The 22,613-nt window shown below is 37.8% G+C and overlaps 1 protein-coding gene across 3 annotated transcripts in view; it reads right to left on the bottom strand.

The window, feature by feature from the left end:
* Positions 1-15,051, bottom strand: part of EPM2A (EPM2A glucan phosphatase, laforin) — a 72,727-nt gene extending 57,676 nt beyond the window's left edge. The window contains exon 1 of one of the 3 annotated variants that reach the window (XM_073219712.1): positions 14,030-15,051. In XM_073219712.1, the coding sequence (XP_073075813.1) occupies positions 14,030-14,327 (298 nt within the window). In that variant the 5' untranslated portion in view covers positions 14,328-15,051. The remainder of the gene's footprint in view (positions 1-14,029) is intronic. The other 2 variants (XM_073219710.1, XM_073219711.1) reach the window with 2 other exon arrangements.
* Between the last annotated feature and the right edge of the window lie 7,562 nt (positions 15,052-22,613).

The raw sequence follows: 22,613 nt of genomic DNA on the forward strand, positions 1-22,613 counted from the left end.
TTGGGGATAAGAGTCTAGGTGGCTGAGACTTGGACTGCTTTTAAGAATTGGCAGGAGAAGTGCAGGCAGAAGTCAGTATCTAGCAGATTGCGAGGAGATTGAGAAGCCCCACTAGAAGTTTAGACTCTTTTTAGGAAATAAATCATGAAATATTTTTTAATCATATGTATGACATTACCCAATCTGTATTTTAGGAAGATAATTCTGGTAGCCGTGTGTAGGAAGGACTGAATAGAGAAGTAACACAAAGGAGTTAGATCACATAGAAGGTCACTGAAATACCAAGGAACCCAACCACTGCAAAGGCAGTAGGATGAAAAAGGGGTGGCTGGGGGTGGGGGTGGGAGGAGCTGAAATATTTCAGCTGAGGACTCTCTTCTAACAGCGGTCTCACAAACCAAGTGGTTATCATGGGGAAATTGTAAAATTCTTATTCCCCGGCCAACCCCCAGAACTATTAAGTCAGAATATCTAAGGATATGGCTTAGGAAATGCTAATCATACCCCAGGGGCTCATGATACAAGTGGTGCAGCCTAAGAAATTCTTATATTTCTATATACTTGAGTGGCTGGGCTACAGTTTCTTTAAATCAGGAACACAAACAAAGAATCTTCATAAAAGTTGATCATCAGTTGAGGTTTGGCTATATTGAGTTTACATACTTACATGATATCCAGATGAAAAGATCTTCCAGAAAATAGAATATATAACTCAGAGCCCAGAAGAGATATTAGATCTGGAGTTATATCATCGGGTTGGAATAAGTCCTCAAAGAAAGAATGTAGCTTTAGATAGGTGATCTGAGGAAAGAAGCTCAAAGAGCACTTCCACTTGATGGTAAGGTACAGATGATGAACTTGGTAATACTAGGGTTGGCCAAGGAAGGATAAGTGTACCTAACAGATAATTCCATTAAATCATCATCACACCATATTGCCTCATTTTTTTTACAGCAAAGTGAAGCACTATACAAAACCAATCCATGCATTTCAAAGTAAAAGCTTCAATGTTCAGCCCAAGTTAGGTGTTGGCTGCCTACTCTGTAGTTTCCCATTGCCCAGTCAAGTATTATCTGTATCCATCTCACCTGATGTGGATTTTTTAAAACCATGGACTCTTACAAAAGATGTGAATAGACTGAATAGACATTTCTCCAAGAAAATACTCACACATATGTGTATCTTCTGATTGACATATGGACAATAAGCACATGAAAAATGCTCACATCATCAGTCATTAGGGACATACAAGTCAGAACCACAATGCCATTTCACACCTTTGGAATGGCTAACACTAAAAGTACAGACAATAACAAGTGTTGTCAAAGATGTAGGAAAACTGAAATTCTCATATACTATAGGTGGGAATGTCCAATTGGTGCATTCACCTTGGAGAACAGTTTGGCAGTTCATCACAAGTTATAAGATTCAGCAATTCTATTTCTCAGTCTAAGAAGAAAACATATGTCCACGCAAAACACTTATGCACAAATGTTCATGGCAGCATTATTCAAAAAGTGAAAACCCATATGTCCATCAATTGATGAATGAATAAACAAGATGTGACATAACCATACAATGAAAGATTTCTCAGCAATAAAAGTGAATGGAGTACTGAGACCTGCTACAACATGTATGAACTTTGAAAACATATGCTGAATGAAAGAAGTCAGTTACAAAGGGCAACAAATTGTATGGTTCCATTTATACGAAATATCCAGAACAGGCAAATCCATAAAGACAGAAAGTAAACAGTATTTGCCAGAGGATGGGGGAAGGAGAAATGGGGATTGATTAGTAGTAAGTACAGGCTTTCTTTTTGGAGTGGTGAAAATGTTGGAGAATTAGTGTTAATGGTTACATAACTTTGTGAATATACTAAAAACCACCACATTGTATGCTATAAAGAGGTGAATTTTATAATAGGTAAATTATATCTCAATAAAACTGTTTAAAAAAATGGATTTCCAGACTCCATCCTAAGTCTGTGGTTGGCCCAAGAATCTGTATGCTTAAAAAGCTTCCCAAGTGATCAGTCAGGTTGGGAATTACCAGTGTGCCTAGAAAATTCACTATAGCTACTGGAGTTACATTTGAAGAAAAAGGAAAAGAGGTCCACACAGATGGCTCAAAATGAGCAGCAAGAGAGGCTGTCATAGTCCAAGTTCTCCAGGCCTCAAAAAAGAAAGCCCTGCCCCCCCTCCTGAAGAAGATGCCCCCAGCTTCCTACAACCCCTCTCCCTACCCTCCTCACCAGCTACCCCTGCAGCAACGCCCATCAGGGTTCTTTCACCGAAAACTGGCATACGTGCAGCTCAGCCCACCCCATCACAGGACTCCCAGGGAGCCCACCACAAAAGGCTTAGATGCCTTTGAACCCTCAGATTTTGGCTTTCCTTGTCACTTTAATAAAACCATGACTCTCACTCACGAAGGAGAAAGTCAGAGCACCAACTTCCTTTTGGATTCACACCACACAGATATTTTTAGAATGATTTTATTTCCATAATGATAGAAAATTAATGAGAGAAGATTCTATTCTTCTGTAAATACAGAATTCAAAATACTATCCCTGAAATAAAGACTTCTCCATCCCCTTGCTCATTTCTGAATTCTTACCAGGATAAACCTTCTCTACTACACTGCATACAGATTTTCTGTTACAGTCCTCCATTGACCGAACACCTTTTTCCTCCCCTCAGACAGAATATAAGTTTCTTAAACTCAAAGCCTGGGAATTTTTCATCTTTGTTTCTCAGTACCTATCACAATTCCAGGTGAGTAAATGAGGCTCAACATTGCTTGCTAAATGAGCTGAATAAATTAATCAAATACTGATTCTAATTTGTTAGGTTTTCCGCCTAATTGAAGGAGGAAGAGTAACAGGGATCTTTTTTCCATGGCTAACACTAAAATTTGAGGATTAATGATATTAACACATTTCTATTTTCATGGCATTTTTTTCCCCTTTGTAACAGCAGATTACCCAGAAGAGTTTCTTTTTAAATTTGATTTGGATTATGTCTCTCTACAATCCTCACACTTAAGATTGAATTTGCTGATGAATTTTAAATACATATCTCTGAGAAATAAAACCTCTTCAACCACAATCAAAAGATGTCATTATCTCTCAACAGTAATAAACTAGTGTCAAAATTAATCTTTCTTTCTTTCTTGACCATGTCATATATCACTCCTCATGGTTTTCTTTATACTTGTCTCATTACTGTTTCATTAAGGTATTCTCATGTAACTCTCCAACAGGTCTCTCTGTTTATTTCCCTTTTTAAGATTGCTCAGATGGTTCCTTTGAGTGTGGTAAGCAAAGGTATGTTCATGAAAGACTCTTAAACAAAGGACCAAGGTCATATTTAGGAGACCTTTCTTTTATTCAAAATTTACCCCATTAAAACTGAACGCACTGAATTCACAAAATAAGGCTAGAATTTGGATATCCCTTATGCAATATGTGTCTTTCTATCCTCCAATAAAACCTAGTCTTCTCTGAAAAATAGCAGAGTAGAAGCAAGTAGAATTGGTTAATGCAAGTAATTCTCAGGAGGTTACAGCATGGCCTAGGATATACTGGCAATACTGGTATAGTCTGGGATCAGTGTATGCAGTAGTCCAGTATTTCAATAAAACTACTGCCTCTACAAACATAAACTGTCTTTAAGATCAATAAATTTCATGTTAGTAAAAATAGAGAAGTGGAAGTAATTCAGCTGTCATAAATTGTTGGCTACCTTAAACTTATAGTGACTACTTAGTTGCAGACACTTCGATAAATTAGTCCTCACACCAACCCTAGTGTGGTTGTTAATGATCCCTTTTTAGAAAGGAAGAAAAAAAAACCTTGGGGTTAAGTAATTTATGTAGGTTATACAAATCCCTGGCAGAATCTGGAGTCTAATCTGGGTTTATTCTATTCCAAATATGTGTTCTTTCCACTGTACTATGGTGTCCCTTCATATTGCCTTCCAAATAGATGTCTTTTATGTGCAACATTGGTAACAGTGAAGTTGCTATAGGGAAAATTTTCTCACCCAAAGACAACTGACAGCCTTCTCTAGTAATTTAGAATGTTTAGAACAATCTGATGAATGAAATAAACACTGGAAATGATTTACTCTCTGCTATGGATTGAATTGTGTCTCCCCAAATTCATGTTGAAGTCTGATTCCCCAGTTCTTCAGAATGTGACTTTAGAGATGGTGCCTTTACAGTGGCAATCAAGTTATAATGAGGTATTGGGTGGCCTCTAATCCAGTATGACTGGTGTCCTCACAAAAAAAGAAAATTTGAACAGGCACATAGAGAGACGATGATGTGAAGGCATAAGGAGAAGATGGCCATCTATAAACCAAGGAGGGAGAGAGGCCTAGAATAAATCCTTCCCTCAGAGCGCTCAGAAGAAACAAATCCTGCTGATACTTTGATTTTTGGACTTTGAGCTTCCAGGACTGTGAGACAGTAAATTTTTGTTGTTAAAGCCATTCAGTCTCTGGTACTTTGTTATGGAAGCCCTAGCAAATGAATACATTATATTAAAAACATAAAGTTGCATGTTGACTTGTTTAATCTTCTTACATTATAATAATAGATTATTTAAGGATTAGAAATTTTCCTATATCAAGTCTACTCTAGCACAATCATTGTTGTAGTACAAACGATGATATGAAATCAACGTAAATTACAGCTTGTGCAGAGGAATAAAAGAGTAAAATAAAATGCAGTGATAATTTGAATACTGAATTTATGGCCATTAAAATCCAAGGCTATAAGCCTGATCTTAGGTGGGACAATATTTAATGCCAGGTTATAATTAAAGAGTTAAGGATCTCCAACATGAAAGAAGATACTTGCAAAGAAAACAACCTAAATTTAACAAGAAATTTAGGTTAGACTATATCTATATCCATGTATGTATGTGTGTGTGTATCTGTATCCCTGTGTGTATGTATATACACACATATGTGTGTTTCTAATGTGTGTATATACACATAATATGTGGGTGTACATATTAGAAATAATTTAAACAACAAAATCAGGAATTGTTTTTGCAAAATTTTTAAGAATATACTGAAAAATATCTACCTTCAAACTTTTAAAAATCAGATACTTCTCCTGACTACAAAGGCAACAGCTGGAAAAATGAAAAACATATGAAATAACCATTTTTAGATGTTGAACAAAAGAAAGTGCAGAACTCTGAGATAAGGAAAACAAACAAAGTGAACCATATGAATGTCACAGATTTCTTACTATGGAGAATTTCTGAACCATACCATTACACAGAGAATCCAATGGTCTCGTTGACTGAGAAAACAGAAATCCAAATTTGGGGAGAACAATGGGACTAGAATTTGTGGGGCCAAATTCCAAAGATGAGAAAGCCATGCAGAGAAACAGTTCCATAAATCTGCATAAAGGGCTCTTAGGATCTTTGGCTTCCTGCCAATGTGTGGGTGGCTAAGCTGGAATCTGAAAGAGCCATACAAAGAATAAATGACAAGAAAAGAACAATTTCTGACAATTGTAGGCCAAAGAATTGGCAGAGCTCACCCAGAACTGGGAAACATTTCCACCAGAGCAAGGAGTGCTTGTCTAATACATGGGGCATTCAGTAGAGAACCTGGAAGGGTCATTTGCTTAGCAGTAGAGCCAAACTAGCCCTATAGTAAAGCTACTAAAGACCTGCCCTTACAAACTTTCAAGATAAACCTCAAAAGGAGCAAGCTAATCCACAAATAACTGCCAGAAAAAAAAATCCAAACTCTTTGAAACAATGTAAAACTACAATGTCCAGCATCCAAATAAAAATTAATACACATAAAAATCAATTTCTTTCCCATATACCACCAATGAACAATTGAAATTTAAAATTGAGAAGTTTTTAAATATGCCATTTAAAATAGCACACTCCCCTAAAAAAAAAACACACACACACATAAAAATCTAACAAAATATGTGCAGGATTTATATGTAGAGAACTATAAAACACTGATGAAAGAAATAAAAGAAGGTCTAATTAAATGTAGATACAGTCCATGTTCATAGACTGAAAGACTCAATACTGTTAAGATGTCAATTCTTCTGAACCTGATGTACAGATTCAATGTAATCCCAATCAAAATCCCAGCAAGCTTTTTTGTAGATATCAACAGACTGTTCCCAAAATGTATATGAAAAGGGAAAAGACCAGGACAAGCCAACACAACACTGAAGAAGAATGAGGCTGGAGGACTCACACTGCACTATTCAAAATTATTATAAAGCTATAGTAACCAACTCTGTGACATTGGTGAAAGAACACACACTTAGATCAGTGGAACTGAATACAGAGCCCAGAAAGAGACCTACACAAATACAATCAACTGATTTTTTGATAAAGGCAACTCCAAAAAAAAAAAGGGGGAGTATTTTCAACAAATGGTGCTGAAGCAATTGGATGGCCATATGAAAAAATTATTTTTTTAAAGAACCTAGACACAGACTTTACACCATACATAAAAATTAACACAATATAGATTATAGATCTACATGGAAAATGCAAATCTGTAAAACTTCTAAAAGATAACATAGGAGAAAATCAGATGATCTTTGATTTCAAGATAAGTTTTTTTATTCAAAACCAAAACCATACTCCATGAAAGAAAAAAATGGTAAGTTGGACTGAATTAAAATGAAAGTTTTTATATTATGAAAGATCCTCTTTAGAGAATGAAAAGACAAGTCACAGACATGTTCACAAATCACATATCTCTGATGAACTTGTATCCAAAATATATAAAGAACTCTTAAAAATCAGCAATAAGAAAACAAACCATTCCATTTAAAAAGATTTAAATAGATACCCAAGTAAAGATACACAAATGGCAAAAAAGCATATGAAATTATGCTCAACATAATTTATTACTAGGAGATACCACTACACACCTAATAAAATGGTTAAAATCCAAAAAATGAACAAAACCAATTGCTGATAAGAATATGGAGCATTCATGACTGGTGGGAATGAAAAATGCTATAGACACTCTGGAAGATGGTTTGGCAGTTTCTTCAAAGCTAAATATAGTCTAATCATACGATCCAGCAAATTCACTCCAAGGTACTTACCCAACAGGCTTGAAAACTCTAGGCTTACATAAAAACCTCCACATCAAGGTTTATAGCATCTTTATTCAAAATAACCAAAACCTGGAAGGAGCCATGATATTCTTTGATAGGAGAATGGGTTAAGAAACTGTGGTGCATCCATATAATAGAATGCTATTCAGCAGTAAAAAGAAATGATCTAACAAGCCATAAAAAGACATAGGAAGATCTTAAATGCATATTACTAAGTCAAAGTAGCCAGTCTGAAAAGGCAACACAGTGTATTATTCTAATTATATGACATTCTGGAAAAAGCAAAACTGTAGTGATGGTAAACAAAGCAGTGGCTACCAGAGATTTGAGGATGGGGGATGGTTGAAAAGAAAAAGACAAGGGAATTTTTAGGGAAGTGAAACTATTCTAGGTATTATAATGGTGAATATATGGCACTATACATTTTTGAAAACCTATATAACATTACAAACAGTGTATCTGTTTCCTATGTATATATACCAGGTCAATAAACAAACATACATATATACATACATACACACATACACACATTTCTTTGTTCTGCCAGCAAAGAGCATCTATAAGCAAAAACATCCCAGAAGCAAGGAGCATACTCAGGGCCCAGATTTTGGTTTAAATGGCTGTTTTCCGAGTGGGGGCAGGAAATAAAAAAGTAAAATTTAAGTTTAAAAAAATGAGCCTGGAGCACCTAGTGGTGCCAAAAAGTAAGGAAGTGTTCAAAACAAACAAACCACACACATAATCGTGGCGGCATCTCAAAAAGACACTGAAAGATCTCTTCACAGCCAAAGTTGGATCAAATTGAACAACAAAATAAAATACTAGAAGCAAGGAGGGTGGGGGTGGAAAAAATGAGTAAAGGGGGTCAAAAGACAAAAAGTTCCAATTATAGAATAAATGGTATGAGGATGCAGTGTACATCCTGGTGACTATGGTACAATACTGTAGTGCATATTTGAAAGTTACTAAGAGAAAAGATCTTCAAAAATCTCATCACACGAAAAAAAATTCATCATGATATTTAGTGACAGATAGCTAGATTTACTGTGATCATCTTGCAATATATTACAAATACCAAATTGTTATGTTATTCAACTGAAACTAATATAATGTATGTCAATTATACTTGAATAAAAATAAAACACTAACAGCTTATCACTCAAAATATAAAAATAACCCATGAATCCATACTAAAATCAAAAAGTGATTAAATAAAAACCTATTTTTTTGTAAGAGACCAATCACCCAGGCAAATGAATTCCTAATAATCTCTGTAGATGCTTCACTGTCAAACAGGTGGACATAATTCCTCAGTCCTAAAATGTAGCCTGTACAGAATTCTTTCCAAAGAGTACAGTATGGAAAGAGAGGGGGAAAGAGTAAATTTGCAGAGGAGAAAACTAACAAACACTACCTCAGGCAGGTGATCAAGGTCAATAGTAACAGTGGTAAGTCATGCTGATAATATGTATTATTGATAAAATGGGATAAGAAAGGCACTTTATCTCTATGGTTTTCCTTCCAAAAACCCCCAATCCCAGTTTAATCCTGAGAAAAACATGATAAAAACCCCAACTGAGGAATATTCCACAAAATACTTGATGAATATTCCTCAGAACTGTCAAGGTCATCTCAGAAACAAAGAAAGTGAGAGAAACTTCTACAGCTGTGACGACTAAATATAATGCGGTCCTGTAGATAGAATCCTAGAAGAGAAAGGTATGTTAGATCAATGAAAATGAAATCCAAATTAACTATGAACCCTAATTAATAATAATGTGTCAACATTGGTTAGTTAATTTTAACAAGAGTATCATACTAATATAAAACGTTTACAGTAGAAGAAACTGAATCTGGAGCACCCAGTTACTGGGTGTGAGAGTTCTCTGTACTATCTTTGCAACATTTCTTTAAATCTAAAACTATTCCAAATATAGTTTATTTTTTTAAAATATATACAATATAATCCAATTTATGTACACAAAATTCACAAATAGTGCTCAGTTATGTCAGAAGAAAAAGGCAGGAAAAGAAAGAGAATTATTATTCACAACCAATAGGAAAATCACTCAATAGAAACCAAACCCAAATTTGACAAATACAAGGGAACTAGACGACAAAGACTCTAGCTATATGTTCAATGTAGTCAAGAATTTAAATAAAACAAACACTAAATGAGAACAAAAGGAAAATATGCTGAGGAATACTGACTGGAACTTCCAGAGAAGAAAAAGCAACACTGTAAAGAAAATGTCACTGCATGGAATTAACACCAGATGGCAGATTGTGGATTAGATACCAGGAAAGCCTCAATCTCTTTATTAGTGTAACAGGGAAATGATTATCTACCTCCTCACAATGCTGTTGGAGGACAATGGGTAATTCAATTGTAAGCACCTAAGAAGTAATTAGCACATCACAGACACTTAAGAAAAAAAACTTCCACCTCTGTCTGTTTGGGGCTCCCTCATTCAACCAATATTCATTAAGCAGCTACTATGTGCCAACTACAATTGCAGGATTTAAAAAAAAAGTGAACAAAGCAGACATAGAACCTACACTCAAAGTTCACAATCTGGTAGAAAGGCATATTTTAAACACATAAAATATAAATATTGTAGTTTATATCTTTTGTTTACAAGGTAGCAGACATTGATAACTGCCTACCTAAAATTCATTCTCCTTATTCTTGATAATCAGAATCTTAATTTTCTTCAGGACAGCAACATACTGGACTATAAAAAAGGTTTTCCCAGCCTCTTACACAGGAGGGAGAACACAGCAGCTCTATCCAGTCCTGAACATGAGTAGAAGTATGTATGTTGGTGGCAGGGGAGGATTCTGGTGAAGTTACTCTTTTACAGACAAAAGGGGATACCTAGGACTGACTCCTCCACCCTTTACTTTCTTCTCTTACTCCACTGAATGCAGATGTGATGGCCAGAGCAGTTGCCTTGAAGGAAAAGCTAAGAAAATGAAAAGACATCTCACCTGACATCCAAGAGCCATACACCATTAACCACTACCACCTTCCTATGAACTTTTAATAGAGGAAAAATTAACTCTAATTTTTTTAAGCAACTATTTGTTACATTTTCTGTAACTTGCAGCCCACTGCATTCCAACCTGCTTCTGAAAATGTACACACTTTTCAGGAGGAACTAAGTATTTCTCTCCCCCTCCAAAAAGTGTTTGCTGTTGGTAGTGCCCCGCATTATGCTCCCACTTCCTTGGCAAGAGTGATTATTTCAAGCAAGGTGATTTCCAGTCCTACCCCCAAATTTCTTTAACCAGAGCTGAAAGGGAAGAATTTTTTTCCTATCTGGCTTCAAGTATGTAAGCCAGCCTTCCCCACAGACTAGAGTCAGCCTGAGAAAATGAAGCCAATACCTGAGTAAAGCAAACCCAAGGGGAAGACAGGGAGCAAGAGAGCAAGAGAGTAAAGAGAGGTTGAACTCTAGGCCTCCTGTAGTTTTGGTTATATGAGTTAATAATAATTCTTTTTTTAGGCTGATTCATACTCAGTTTCTATTACTTGCAACCAGAGTCCAAGCCAATATAACTACTATGACTTTAAATTGTAATATGAGGTAGGAGGAAAGAAGAGGTGCTATAAGAAATAAGAAGAAGACAGGAAAGCCTTCTAAAAACAGCAATGTGTAAGAAGAGACCTACCAAATGAACAGATGCCAACCTGGAGAAGAGCTGAAGGACGGGTTTCCCACCTGCCTCCTTGCACCCCACCCTATCCCCAACATGAAATAAGTGTGCTTAAAACAAGAGGAAATGGTTTTCCTGGAAAGGGCCCTAGTACGGGGGACAGGGGCTAGAGATCTAGGTGGACCAGATCTTGAGATGTCTGTGGACACACAAAACAGGCATGGAGGTAAAAGAAACAGGCAACTCCATTCCAGAGTGAAATATACTAAAACATGTCTAGGCATAGTACAGTTTGTTTTTCCTTTTACTGATAAGTACCTGGAGCCTGCTGGTCCCCCAACCACACACCCTAAAATGGGGAAAGTTTCTGCCAAATCACAAAATCTTCCAAACTGTACAGTATCTAATGAGGATCTTCTCATTTGAAGATTTTGGATAAACATAAACAACTTTAACAGGAAACCTATATTAATCAACATATCCTTTATTCATATAATGAACTAGTCCAAGGATTTCCAGATATCTGAGAAAACCTACAGCATAAAAAATTGACTACAGAGCTTACAAAAAGGTTAATGTGAAACAAAAACAACTTTTAATCAATTCTATGTAATGTCCTCAGAAAGATTTGGGTATAAATTGTGTCAATACAGGAAGAACAAGCAGCTCTGAAAAAAAGTAGATAGCAGAATAACAGGAAAATGTGGGAGATTACAAATAAAGACTGCCAAAAATGAAAAATCCAGTGTAAGAACTAAATGATGGAATGGCTAGCATTAAAAACCAAATAGTGATCTGGGAAACACTGGGAAATCCATGCAAACACAAAAGGTAGAAAATACAAGAGAAGTTAAGAGATATATATAAAACAGAAGGTGTAATATATGGATAAGAGACATTTCTAAAGAAAGAAGAGAGAAAACAGATATTAAGTAAATAAAAAATAAGAATAGAAAAATGCCTGAGTTGGAAGAAACAAATCCTAGAATTGAAAGAGCCAACCAATTGTGAAGTGACAGGAACAAAAAGACTCAGGCACATTCTGCTAAGATAATGAAGGAAAACTTTAAAAGCTTCAAAAAAGGAAAAAGGAAAAACAGATTGCCTACAAAGGAATGGACTTAGTTTGGCAACAGAATTAACTAACAATGGGTGCTAGCAGGCACTGAAGCACAGTCTTCAAAGGGAAAATTATTTTGATAGTAAAATTCTCCACCAAATGATCAAGTGTGAGAGCAAAAATAAGACATTTCTAGGAATTTAAGGACTCAGATATTTTATCTTCCATTAACTCTTTCTGATTAAGATATTCAAGAAAGAAGAAGATGGAATCCAAAGAGGTGCAACACAGTAGATCATTTTTTTAAAAAGTCCAAGAACTGTGCTCAAAAAGCTCTATGTTAGAGAAAATCAGAACAAGAAGCCCAATTCTTCAAGGAAAAAAAAAAATGTTTTCAAAAAAGTAAGGATTTTGCATTCATTAAATAGTGCAATTCAGCTGGGAAATTTGAGGAACAATGTGCTGCTTCGGTTAAAAAAAAATTAACTAGAAATTTTAAAACAAGTTGTAAAAGAACATTATCACCCAAATATGAAATAGAAAGTCTAATAAATAGAAAGTCAACAGTAAATTATATGTATAATTTAAGATAAGAATACAAAAATCCACAGGGAGGAGAGAGAATAAACTAGCTAAGTTCCTCATTATTTCATAGCAAGTATGATGGTTAAATTTATGGGCATAGAACAGCTGTCAACAGATAATATAAATTCAGACATTTAATTTAATATAAATTTAATTTAAAATGTTTTCTATAATGTATATGGTAACTAAGAAAAATCTAAAAACAGAAAAGTTAAAGGTGATACATTAAGAAATATAAATATAAAAAATATTTAAAACTGGGAGGAATATCAGAAAAAAATAAAAAAAGGGAACAGGGGAAAGGGAAGACTTGTTTTTAACCATTTTAATCTTTACTAAAATTAGCAGCTATGTTATTATTTTTTAAAACATGTATTACTATTAATAAGAGTAGTATCCAGGGCATAAACGATGAGGGTACCTTTTAATTCTAGCATGGTAATACCTAGCATGGTAATACAAAAGGGCAATAACTGCTACCAGCCCATAAAGCCCAGTGGGGTACAAAAAGAGGAACGGTAATATATAAACACATTACAGAATACTCACGTTATTCATTGGTTCCACATCATTATGGCCTAAATGGCCCACTTTTGTCATATAAACTTCTACACATTCATTTCACCAGTTTTACACAACTATTGAGTTGCACACCCTCCAATCCTCTACTCTGCACATTTCATTTAAAGAAAAAGCTGTGTAAAGTCACACGTCGCTGGCCAGAGTCTACATTTTCAGGGTATAATTTGGCTTTCCTTACCGAAATGAAAATATGGCTACACTTTGACCAAATGATCTCAATTCCCAGACTCCAACTACCGCTACAGCCCGAAAGGCTCAACTGTCCACACGGACTTTCAATTAAGCTATTAACTGTTTACAACAGAGGAAAACGAAAAATCACCTACACATTGATAAATACAGAATAATACACAATTGGAGTGTGAAACTGACACACATACTGAGCAGTGAGTTTAAGGTGTGTGCAGGAAACGGTTGTTTTACCTTGTATATACATATTTTTTCTTTTTCTATTTTTTTTTACAACTCGCATGTATTGCTTGTATATTTTAAGAAATCAGAGCATATCTCAGTTGTCATATATTTGGGATAAAAAAAAGCCAAGGTCTTTTCACTAATTCACTCTAAAATCCAGGGGAAAAAGAAGAAAATTACCATACACTAAGTAGCACGTTGCAGGCTACAATTAGCGAGAAAGGTAACTTCACTGGTTGGGTCACTTTCTTAGTGAACTAGGGCAGGAAAATGAGGGCGCAAAAACCAAGGCAGAGCTGAGGAGCGCCTCCGGAGCGAAGGGGCCAGCGGGGACGCCCGGGGCCTGGGCGCGGCGGGGGTGCAGGGGGGGCCGCCGGGGGGAGGGACGGGCGCGGACCGCGACCAGGAATACAGCGCGCACGGCGCGCAGGGGGCAGGCCGGAAAGTGACAGAGCGGGGGGCGCGCCCGGCGCACAGCACAGACCCGGCGGTCGGTCGCGAGAAGCGGGCCGGCCGGGGAGGGGCAGCCGGGGCGCGCGGGCCGCTCCGGGCCGGGCCACCGGCGGGGCGCCCGGGACGGACGGCAGCGGCCAGTACCTTCCCAGGAGAGCTCTCCGCCCGGCTCCCGCTTCAGGAACTTGTACCAGAACGTGTCCACGCGGCCGCGCTCCGCCCCGTCCCGCGCCGCCGCCTCCGCCAGCTCCACCTCCCCGAGCCACAGGCCGGGCTCCCGCAGCGCCCGCGCGCCCGCGCTCGCCGCCGTGCCCGCCGGCCGCAGGCGCACCGCGCCGCGCGGCTCCCAGCTCCCCAGCTCGGGCCGCGACCCCACGACCAGCAGCTCCGGCGCGGCCCCGGCCGCCGCGGGCGGCACCACCACGCCGAAGCGGACCCGCATGGCGGCGGGAGCCGGCGGACGCGAACCCCGAGCGCCGGGCGGCGCGCCGATTGGGCGGCGCGGGCTGCGGGGACACGTGCGCGGCTGCGCCTGTTTGGGCGGCGCCCAGGCCGGGCTTGTGGCCGCGGAGCCAGAGAGCCGGCCCGGCCCGGCGCCCCTAGGGCTCCGCTGCTCCGCGCGGCGGCTGGCGACGCGGCGAGAGGGAGGAAAGGAAAGAAAACCGGGCAGGCGAAGGGGCGAAACAGCTCACCAGCCCCGCGATTTTCCTGTCATCTTTCCAGAAGCCTCGAAATTATCTTTATGAGGGTCACACAGAAAAGGGGGGTCATACAGAAAAGCAGCCTCCATAGTAGTGACGTTGGGGAAAGATCCTGGACTGGGTATCTGGAGGCCTGTGGACCGTAAGGCGGTCACTTACTCTCTCTGGGCCTGGTTCTTTATCTCTAAAATGAGGGTATAAAATAATGATCTTGAAAGACCCTGCCCTCTCGAAAGGTTTCTCTGATGGGTGGAAAAGGCGCCATTCAGAAGCCAGGGCTGATGCAGAAACACAATATTTTTAGGCCCAGTTCAATTCGATGCCTAAAACAACACAACTCACTTTCTTCTTTCCAAAATATATAATTTTTTTTTTACTGTATGTGAAATGGACCCTTTCCAGATGAAATAAACACTGTAATTCTTGTATTATAAATGCATGACATTTTTTGAATGGCATGAAAATAAAACATTTTGTTTAAAATCTGCTTTCAGGAGGGCACTTTTTCCAACTAAAACATTTTTGGATCAAGAAACATAGCTATATAGTTATTTAGTCAAAAGAAACTACATGGTGGGGGGTAACCTTAAATTACTGTTACTACCGTAAGGTAACCAAATGTCCTGTTTATACATTTGTTGCTTTTGATTCTTTAATAGAATTATCCTCATGTTCTTACATTTGTGTATTCACCAACACTTAACAATCTCTTACATGAACTGAAGATACATACACACACATTATACCAGGATTTAAAGCTAGTGAATGGGGGGGTGAGGCGGGAGGAGCCAAATTTCATGCATTCAGAATATTATAAATAAAACAGAAGTACAAAAATGTAAACCACACACATTCAGTCTCTCTGTAGCTGCTAATATGTTTTACTCTTAAATATTGATATTCCACTCAGTGTTTGGTCGGTTGCTAAGCTTAAAGATAAACACAAAGAAAAATGTGAAGACAGCAAGGCTGGCCAAACACAGCTGGTCGGTAGCAAAGCAGACATTAAATCACAGTGGCATGTGAGTCCGTTTATTCAAATAGCTGTAACAAATTATTCTTAGACTAATTTCAGGAAATGAAGAGCATTTTGGCCATGTGAGGACCCTGGGAGCTGACAGCTCAGGACTTTTCTTGGTTTCTGTCATGCTGCCAGTGCTGTAGACTTCCCAAAGGGCATTATTTCCACCAGCTTTTCTGAAGTGCTGCCCATTCTATAGATGAAACAATAACAAAAAGGAAAAGGAAAAATAAAAAACAATATGTTTGTTCAAGAGACATTATTTTCTTTCCTCCTCTCTCATTGTAAAGTAATTTTAACATTGGAAGTACCCCCATGAAGACCCTAAACAAAATATGTGACAGCTTATTTTATGGCATGGATTTAAATACAGTACAAATGTGATGGCTCTGTTGTGCAAGAAGTAAAATGCATTTGGAAAGAAGAGCAACACCAAAATGTGGATTAAAGGATACATTGCAAAGCCTCAATCCTTCTTTGTCAATCATTTGAACTTATTAAGCATGAAAGTTATAACAGCCATTGAGCCCTTATTATGTGCCAAGCACAGGGTTTCATACTGATATTTCCTTACTTAATTTTCTCACCAATCTTATGAGGTAACTAATAGTGTTACCCCCATTTTCATATGTGAAGAAATAAATGCAGAAAGGTCCAGTAGATAGCCCACAGTGAGGGAGGGACAGAGCCAGTGCTTAAAGTCATCCATTCCACTATATTAAAGACATATATAATTATATATATATATATATATACACACATATATAAAAGTTGATTTCTGATGAAATCATTTACAGAATGCATTTAAATCCCAACATATTTGAATGAGTTATTCTCCATTAGCTCTTTAACAAAAAATGAACATCCCATATTTATTTCCTGTAACTAACAATCCTTAGGAATGATGGAACACATGAGTCATAAATGGTAATCTAAACTGACCAATGAGTCTATAAAGACATAAATATTTTGATATTTAGAGAAGATTTCACCTCAGGACCTAAAAAATGCTTCTTTTCATGCTTCTATATGCCTATCCCTATTTATTGCCAGCTCTTTTCCTGGTTGAGTTTTCTACATGAGATTTCTTCTTACATTTCAAAGAATCATGGTAATTTATTAAAAGGAATTATTTATGAAATCCATTCGAGGTCAGATTCTGGATGCTATGAAGACATGCTGAATTTAGAGCAAGAACCACCTCAGTAAAGTAACATAATTCTAATAATAATTCTTAAAAGACCATATTCATTTGTTGTCATTGAATTTCATTCCTATAGTGCTCTCTAATATTTTTTTGAAAAATGTGTGATAAATTCAAATTTAGAGTTTCAGGATCCAATTCAAATGTAAATTTTTTCAAAACCCCCTCAGGGAAAGCTGTTACTTGGATCTCTCATAATTTGTTTTCTGAAGCAATCTTTTACTAGTCAGTGAACTATCATTAAGTCTTTCCTTATAATATTGTATATGTATACCCACACTCACTGATGTAAATCATTTCATTCAAATAGTTCAGGAACCATTATAAGTATTAGTTTATTACGTGTCAGAACATACTAAGAGTTAAATGTGTCACATATACTATTTTCAATGTTGTAGCTTAAAAAAATAAAAACAAACCTTTCAGAGAGAATTTAAATACAGCTTAGAAATTTTGCATATTGCAGCTGAAAAACTGTAGGTTAGGCTGCTTGAAATCTCTGAGGATCTAGAGTGGCGGATGGATTTGAACTATAGCAAGGCTTTGTCCAAAAATCCCACAACATTTCTCAACTATGTAAAAAATCCATGTTCCCTTCTGATACATATAAAAATCGGCTATGTCCAGGAGATTCCAATAATTCCACTTCCCACCCCATCCTACCATAGAGAAGTACTACATTTGCAGTGTGTCACCAACAGCCAGTTTTGTCATGCATCTTTCTCTGTAATTTATACTATAAAAACTTTTTTTTTAAGTTCCAAGTACAAAACCACAATGAATATGCCTTTTCAAAAGACATTTACCTGCCCCTTGCCTTGCACACTGCAACCCGCTGTTCTCAGTTGAGATCCTCCATTCATCAGGTCAGTCAAGTCTGGGTTCTGTTAGGCAATGACCTCAACTGACTTTTCCTAAGAGAAAGTAGATGTCCAAGCCAACTGCCTGAACCTCAAGGTTATGGACACCATCTCTGAGCTTCCTCCAGGTGTAAAAAGATCCTCCTAACTCGAATGGCAGCTCGTTAATACCTTTCTCAAAGGAGGCAGAGGTCTTGATAACTCAGCCCCTAGGAATAAAAGAGTGGTGGCTAGAGGGATGATGTGAAACTCCCAAGGGAACTTTCAAAGAGTTTGAGAAAAAGTAAAGAGGTTAGCTGAAAGCAGAGCTGACTCACTGAGGCCTGAATGGAGAATGGAGAATGGAGGCTAAGGTAGGGCAGAGGGCAGCAGTAGGAGGAAAACCTGACAAGTACTTTTTAAGCATTTGACCACTCTGCAATTCACCCTTTGCTTATATCCCCTAACCACTGCATGCATTTATATTAAGAGTAAAAGTATGTTAGACATGGAACTGTTTAAGTGTTTATTTCTGCAATGGGGAGAAGAGGGCAGGAAGAAAGTTGATTTGAAAAGCATCCCTTGACTTCACCACCAACAGCAGAACCAAGAGGATCCCAGAGAGGAAGGTAAGAGTTGGTAGTAACTGGCAAGGAGAAACCTGAGGTGAAACCCCACTGACCTTCAGTAGGACAGGCAGGATAAAATAGAGCAGCAGCTCAGTAAAACCCTGGGCTTCCCCCAAATCTCTCATTCCTACCAGAAACCCAGAAACTCCCTGAAAATGCAGAAATAGTTTAGGAGAAGAAGGCACACTCATATTTCACTTGGTGGAACCAGCCACTTATTCAAAGGTATACACTTATTCAAGCATGCACTATGGACTTTGTCAAAGTATAATTTTCCAAAATGACTCTGATTTAATTAATGAGGGAAACAGCAGGATGGTAAAAATGGTTCACAAAAACTTCAAGACAATACACAGTTGACTCAAACAATGCAGGGCTCGGGGGGCACAGACCTCTGCAGTTGAAAATCCATGGATAACTTTTGACTCCCCAAAAACTTGACTACAAATAGCCTACTGTCAGCCAGAAGCCTACTACAAACATAAGCAACTGACACATATTTTGAATGTTATATGTATTATATACTGTATTCTTACAATAAAGTAAGCTAGAGAAAAGAAAGCTTTTCAAATTGTCACAAATCCCCAAAAACTTTTCCAATATTCTTATTGAAAAAAATCCATGAGTAAGTGGACCTATGCAGGTCAAACCTGTGTTGCTCAAAGGTCAGCTATGTATGGAAACTGAAAGACTGCTAGAAGATTACTAGGTTAGATACAAAATTTCCTACTAGGCAAAAAACTGTGACCTTGGGGTTCATTCATTCTACCACGTAGAAATCACCTGCAACTTTAACAAATAAACATCTACAAGACTTAATATATAACTCTGAGGGTAAATCCCTAATTAATAGTAACTAGTGACATAAACCAAGGTACAAATAATCCTGGAGAGAATGAAATAATACTGGAATGGCCCTGGTAGGCACTGCTCCAGCTGTAGGACATGCGGTTACCCCTGCACCTTAGTTCTAAGTTCTGGATACTTTTTCTTAACAATGTTTAATAATAATAATAATGTCCCATTTATTGAGCTCCCTACTACCATGGGTCAGGCACTGGGCTAGATACTAACGTGTCTTACTTGACTCTCTCCACATTTCCATGACATAGATATGATCTCCACTGTACAGAAGAAGGACACACATTTTTGAAACATTGACTGCCTGAGACCATACAGCTAATGAATGACAGAACCAGGCATGTCTAAGCCAACAGCTTCTCCAGGCAGGGCCTGAGCATGCAGTTGTGCAGCTCATATATTGCTCATAAAATTGGGGCTGAAGGGATCAGTAGGGGTTGAAACTCAGCCCACACTCCACTTGCAAAACTTTTTGCTCTGGGTGCCTTTTTCTTCCCATGAAATACCTGCTCCTTGGTAAGCCTACTGCTTACAGGACAAATCTATACAAAGCCACGGGGGCTGTGAGTGCCCAGGGGTGACACACTTGACTACCTCTTTCTCTCTGAGGAGAACTTTTTTCATTTCCACAGAAGCATATATAAACTAAAGCTCTGTCTCCAGAAGTGTAAAAAAAAAGAAATGATGACAGTGGTTTAGATATAATTTGGCAGACCTCAGTATTTGGGAGAGATCCTTCCCAAAACTACAGCTGTAAGCAGACGACATGTATTAGTCTGGACAAATAGAGATGTATCTATCGAAGTAGATTTAGAACAGTAGCCTAGACTTTATACACATTTGCTAGGGCGATATCGTCTGCCACGTGGGACATTCCGCACTCTCTGCTAACATTGAGTTCTGCAGGAACTTCACCAGAAACTCCACAGCTTAAGGGACTCCAAGAGATGAGTGAAACAGGAAACAAAAATCCTTTCACTTTCTTCCTTAAAAGGAAGCCAAAGACTTAACCTGACTAAGAACATTTCCCTTCACTTTCAGGTAGAAATGTGACCAAATGGAATGAGGTGCTCTTCTTTCTATGTCGCCACACAGAGAAGGGCCTGCAGGATTTACACAGTCGCCCATGGGAGAGAGAGTAACAAGGGCGGAAGGAGTTCTGCGGGATGGAGGCATTGTGACAAGAGCAGCTTGAGGGAAGAACCATGAGTGGCTTAGTGGCAGTAGTCTGTAACATTAGGAACCACTGGGAGGGGGCACAGAACAGCAGACCACACCTGAAAGGGTTTTTATTTTATAAAAATCATAAAATTTTAATGAAATATCCAAATTTTCATCTGCTCTTGAAGAAACAGGTTTGGTGAGAAGGGGCCACAACCTTCAAGGTACAATGGGCTTGAGATGGTGCAGACTGACTCCCTCTTTGAATGGACTTGAACTTCTGACACTTCAGTCTCCATCACATCCAAATTGTCTCCCTGAAGTTGAGGCCAAATTACTCTTTCCTTACCCTCTAAGAGTTCTTTTTATTGTTTGTTAGTTTTCATAATAGCCTTAAAAAGAAAGTAGCAAGGATATAGAGATAATGGAGCCCTCATTTACTTTTAATAAAAATGTAAAGCAACATAGCCACCTTGGAAAACAATTTGACAGTTCCTCAAAAAGGCTAAACATAGTTACCACATTACCCAGCAATTCCCCCCTCCACATGAAAAGAAAACATGTCCATACTAAAACTTGTACATGGATGTTCATTGTAACATTATTCAAATAGCCCAAAACTGGCAACAATACATATGTCTATCAGCTGATGATTCAATTAACAAAATGTGGCATGTTCATGCAATACAATATTATTTGGCCATAACAAGAAATGAAGAACTGATATATGCTATAACATGGCTAAGCTTTGAAGATGTTAGCTTAAGTGAAACAAGTGAGCCATAAAAGATCACACATTATGTGATTCCATCTATATGAAATGTCTAGAATAGGCAAATCTACCAGAGACGGAAAGGAAATTAGTGGTTGTTGCATGCTGAAGGAGAGAGGGAGAATGGGAGGAACAGGGAATTACTGGTAACATGTATGGGGGTCGGGGGGAGGGAGTGCGAGAAATTTCTAAAGGCAATTGTGGTAATGGTTGCACAAATCTGTGAATATACGGAAAACCACTGAATTGTACACTCTAAATAGATGACTTATATGGTGTGTGAATTATATCTCAATAAAGCTCTTAACAACAACAAAAAAAAAGCAAATGAATTATTGCACCAGCTAGTGTAGCCCTTTTTAAAACTCCTTTGAGTTTTGAACCCCAACTTTTCGAAGGAAAATGCACCTAAGCCTGATTCCTAAGAATCTACAATTGGAGGATTTGCTCTCCTTCCTTTAGCATGCACTAAGGTACTGACTGATTTACATGGAGGATGGGAAGAATAGCCTTCTCATTTTTTCAAATCCTTCAAAAAAGGACAACTATTTAATATCAGAAAATCAAATGCTTTTGAAGTATACAGCATTGGGTTAGATAACTTAGAACTCACCCAAAATAGAAGATATGATCCTTGCCCTCAAGGAGTTTATGGTATAGTTGCTAGAGAAATACATATGAAAAGTTGAATTACAGCAAAAACTTCATTTAAAAAAAAAACATAACAATACTAAAGTACTTGTCACAGAACAATGATAGGTCAGAAGAGGATTGAAACACCAGGACCTGGACAGTTTGGGTTTTTATATCAGGTCATGAAGGACTTGCAACAAGAACTTGGTATAGACAGAAAGCAAGAAAGGAGTTAGGTGGGGACACTGGTATTCCAAGTCAGGGAACTGGATCAACAAAAGCAGAGAGGCAGAAAACCTCAAAGCATGCTTAAAGAAAGTAATTTTAGAGGAACAAAGGATAAAGATCTCAGAAATTGTTTTTCTAAGATAACTATATGACACAAATATATTTTGTGTAACAATTACATTTTTGACTAACTACACACTTTAACTTGTATGTTTCACAATTTGTAATAAAAATAATGGATAAAGAGGTGAGCATGTTATGGTAGTTCTATAAAGAAGTAGAAAAATAAAAGAGAAAACAAAATGTCTTGGATGTTTAGTATCCAAAGAGAGGATGTCAAACTTATTAAAATCAAGAGGTAAACCATTTCATACACCTTAGTTCAACTCGAAGACATGAGTTCAATAATGTGATTTAATAACAGTAGAAATTGGTACATTGTAAATTGTTATAATCTATTTTCTCATCACCTTCAGCAGTGAGAGTTCCATGTACCACCCACAAACTTAACAAGTAAACATTATTAATCATGGCAAGACTAGTATATATTTAATAATCTCATTCAGCTATCAAACTTTTTGAAGTATTAGGTTAGGTACATGCAATTACTTTTTAAAATAAATATATTTGATATGCAGTAATTTTAGAAAGTATGATTTATTATCACTTTGAGGAAAGG

Source organism: Manis javanica, chromosome 13 (assembly GCF_040802235.1).
Source record: "Manis javanica isolate MJ-LG chromosome 13, MJ_LKY, whole genome shotgun sequence".
NCBI classification, from domain to species: Eukaryota; Metazoa; Chordata; class Mammalia; order Pholidota; family Manidae; genus Manis; species Manis javanica.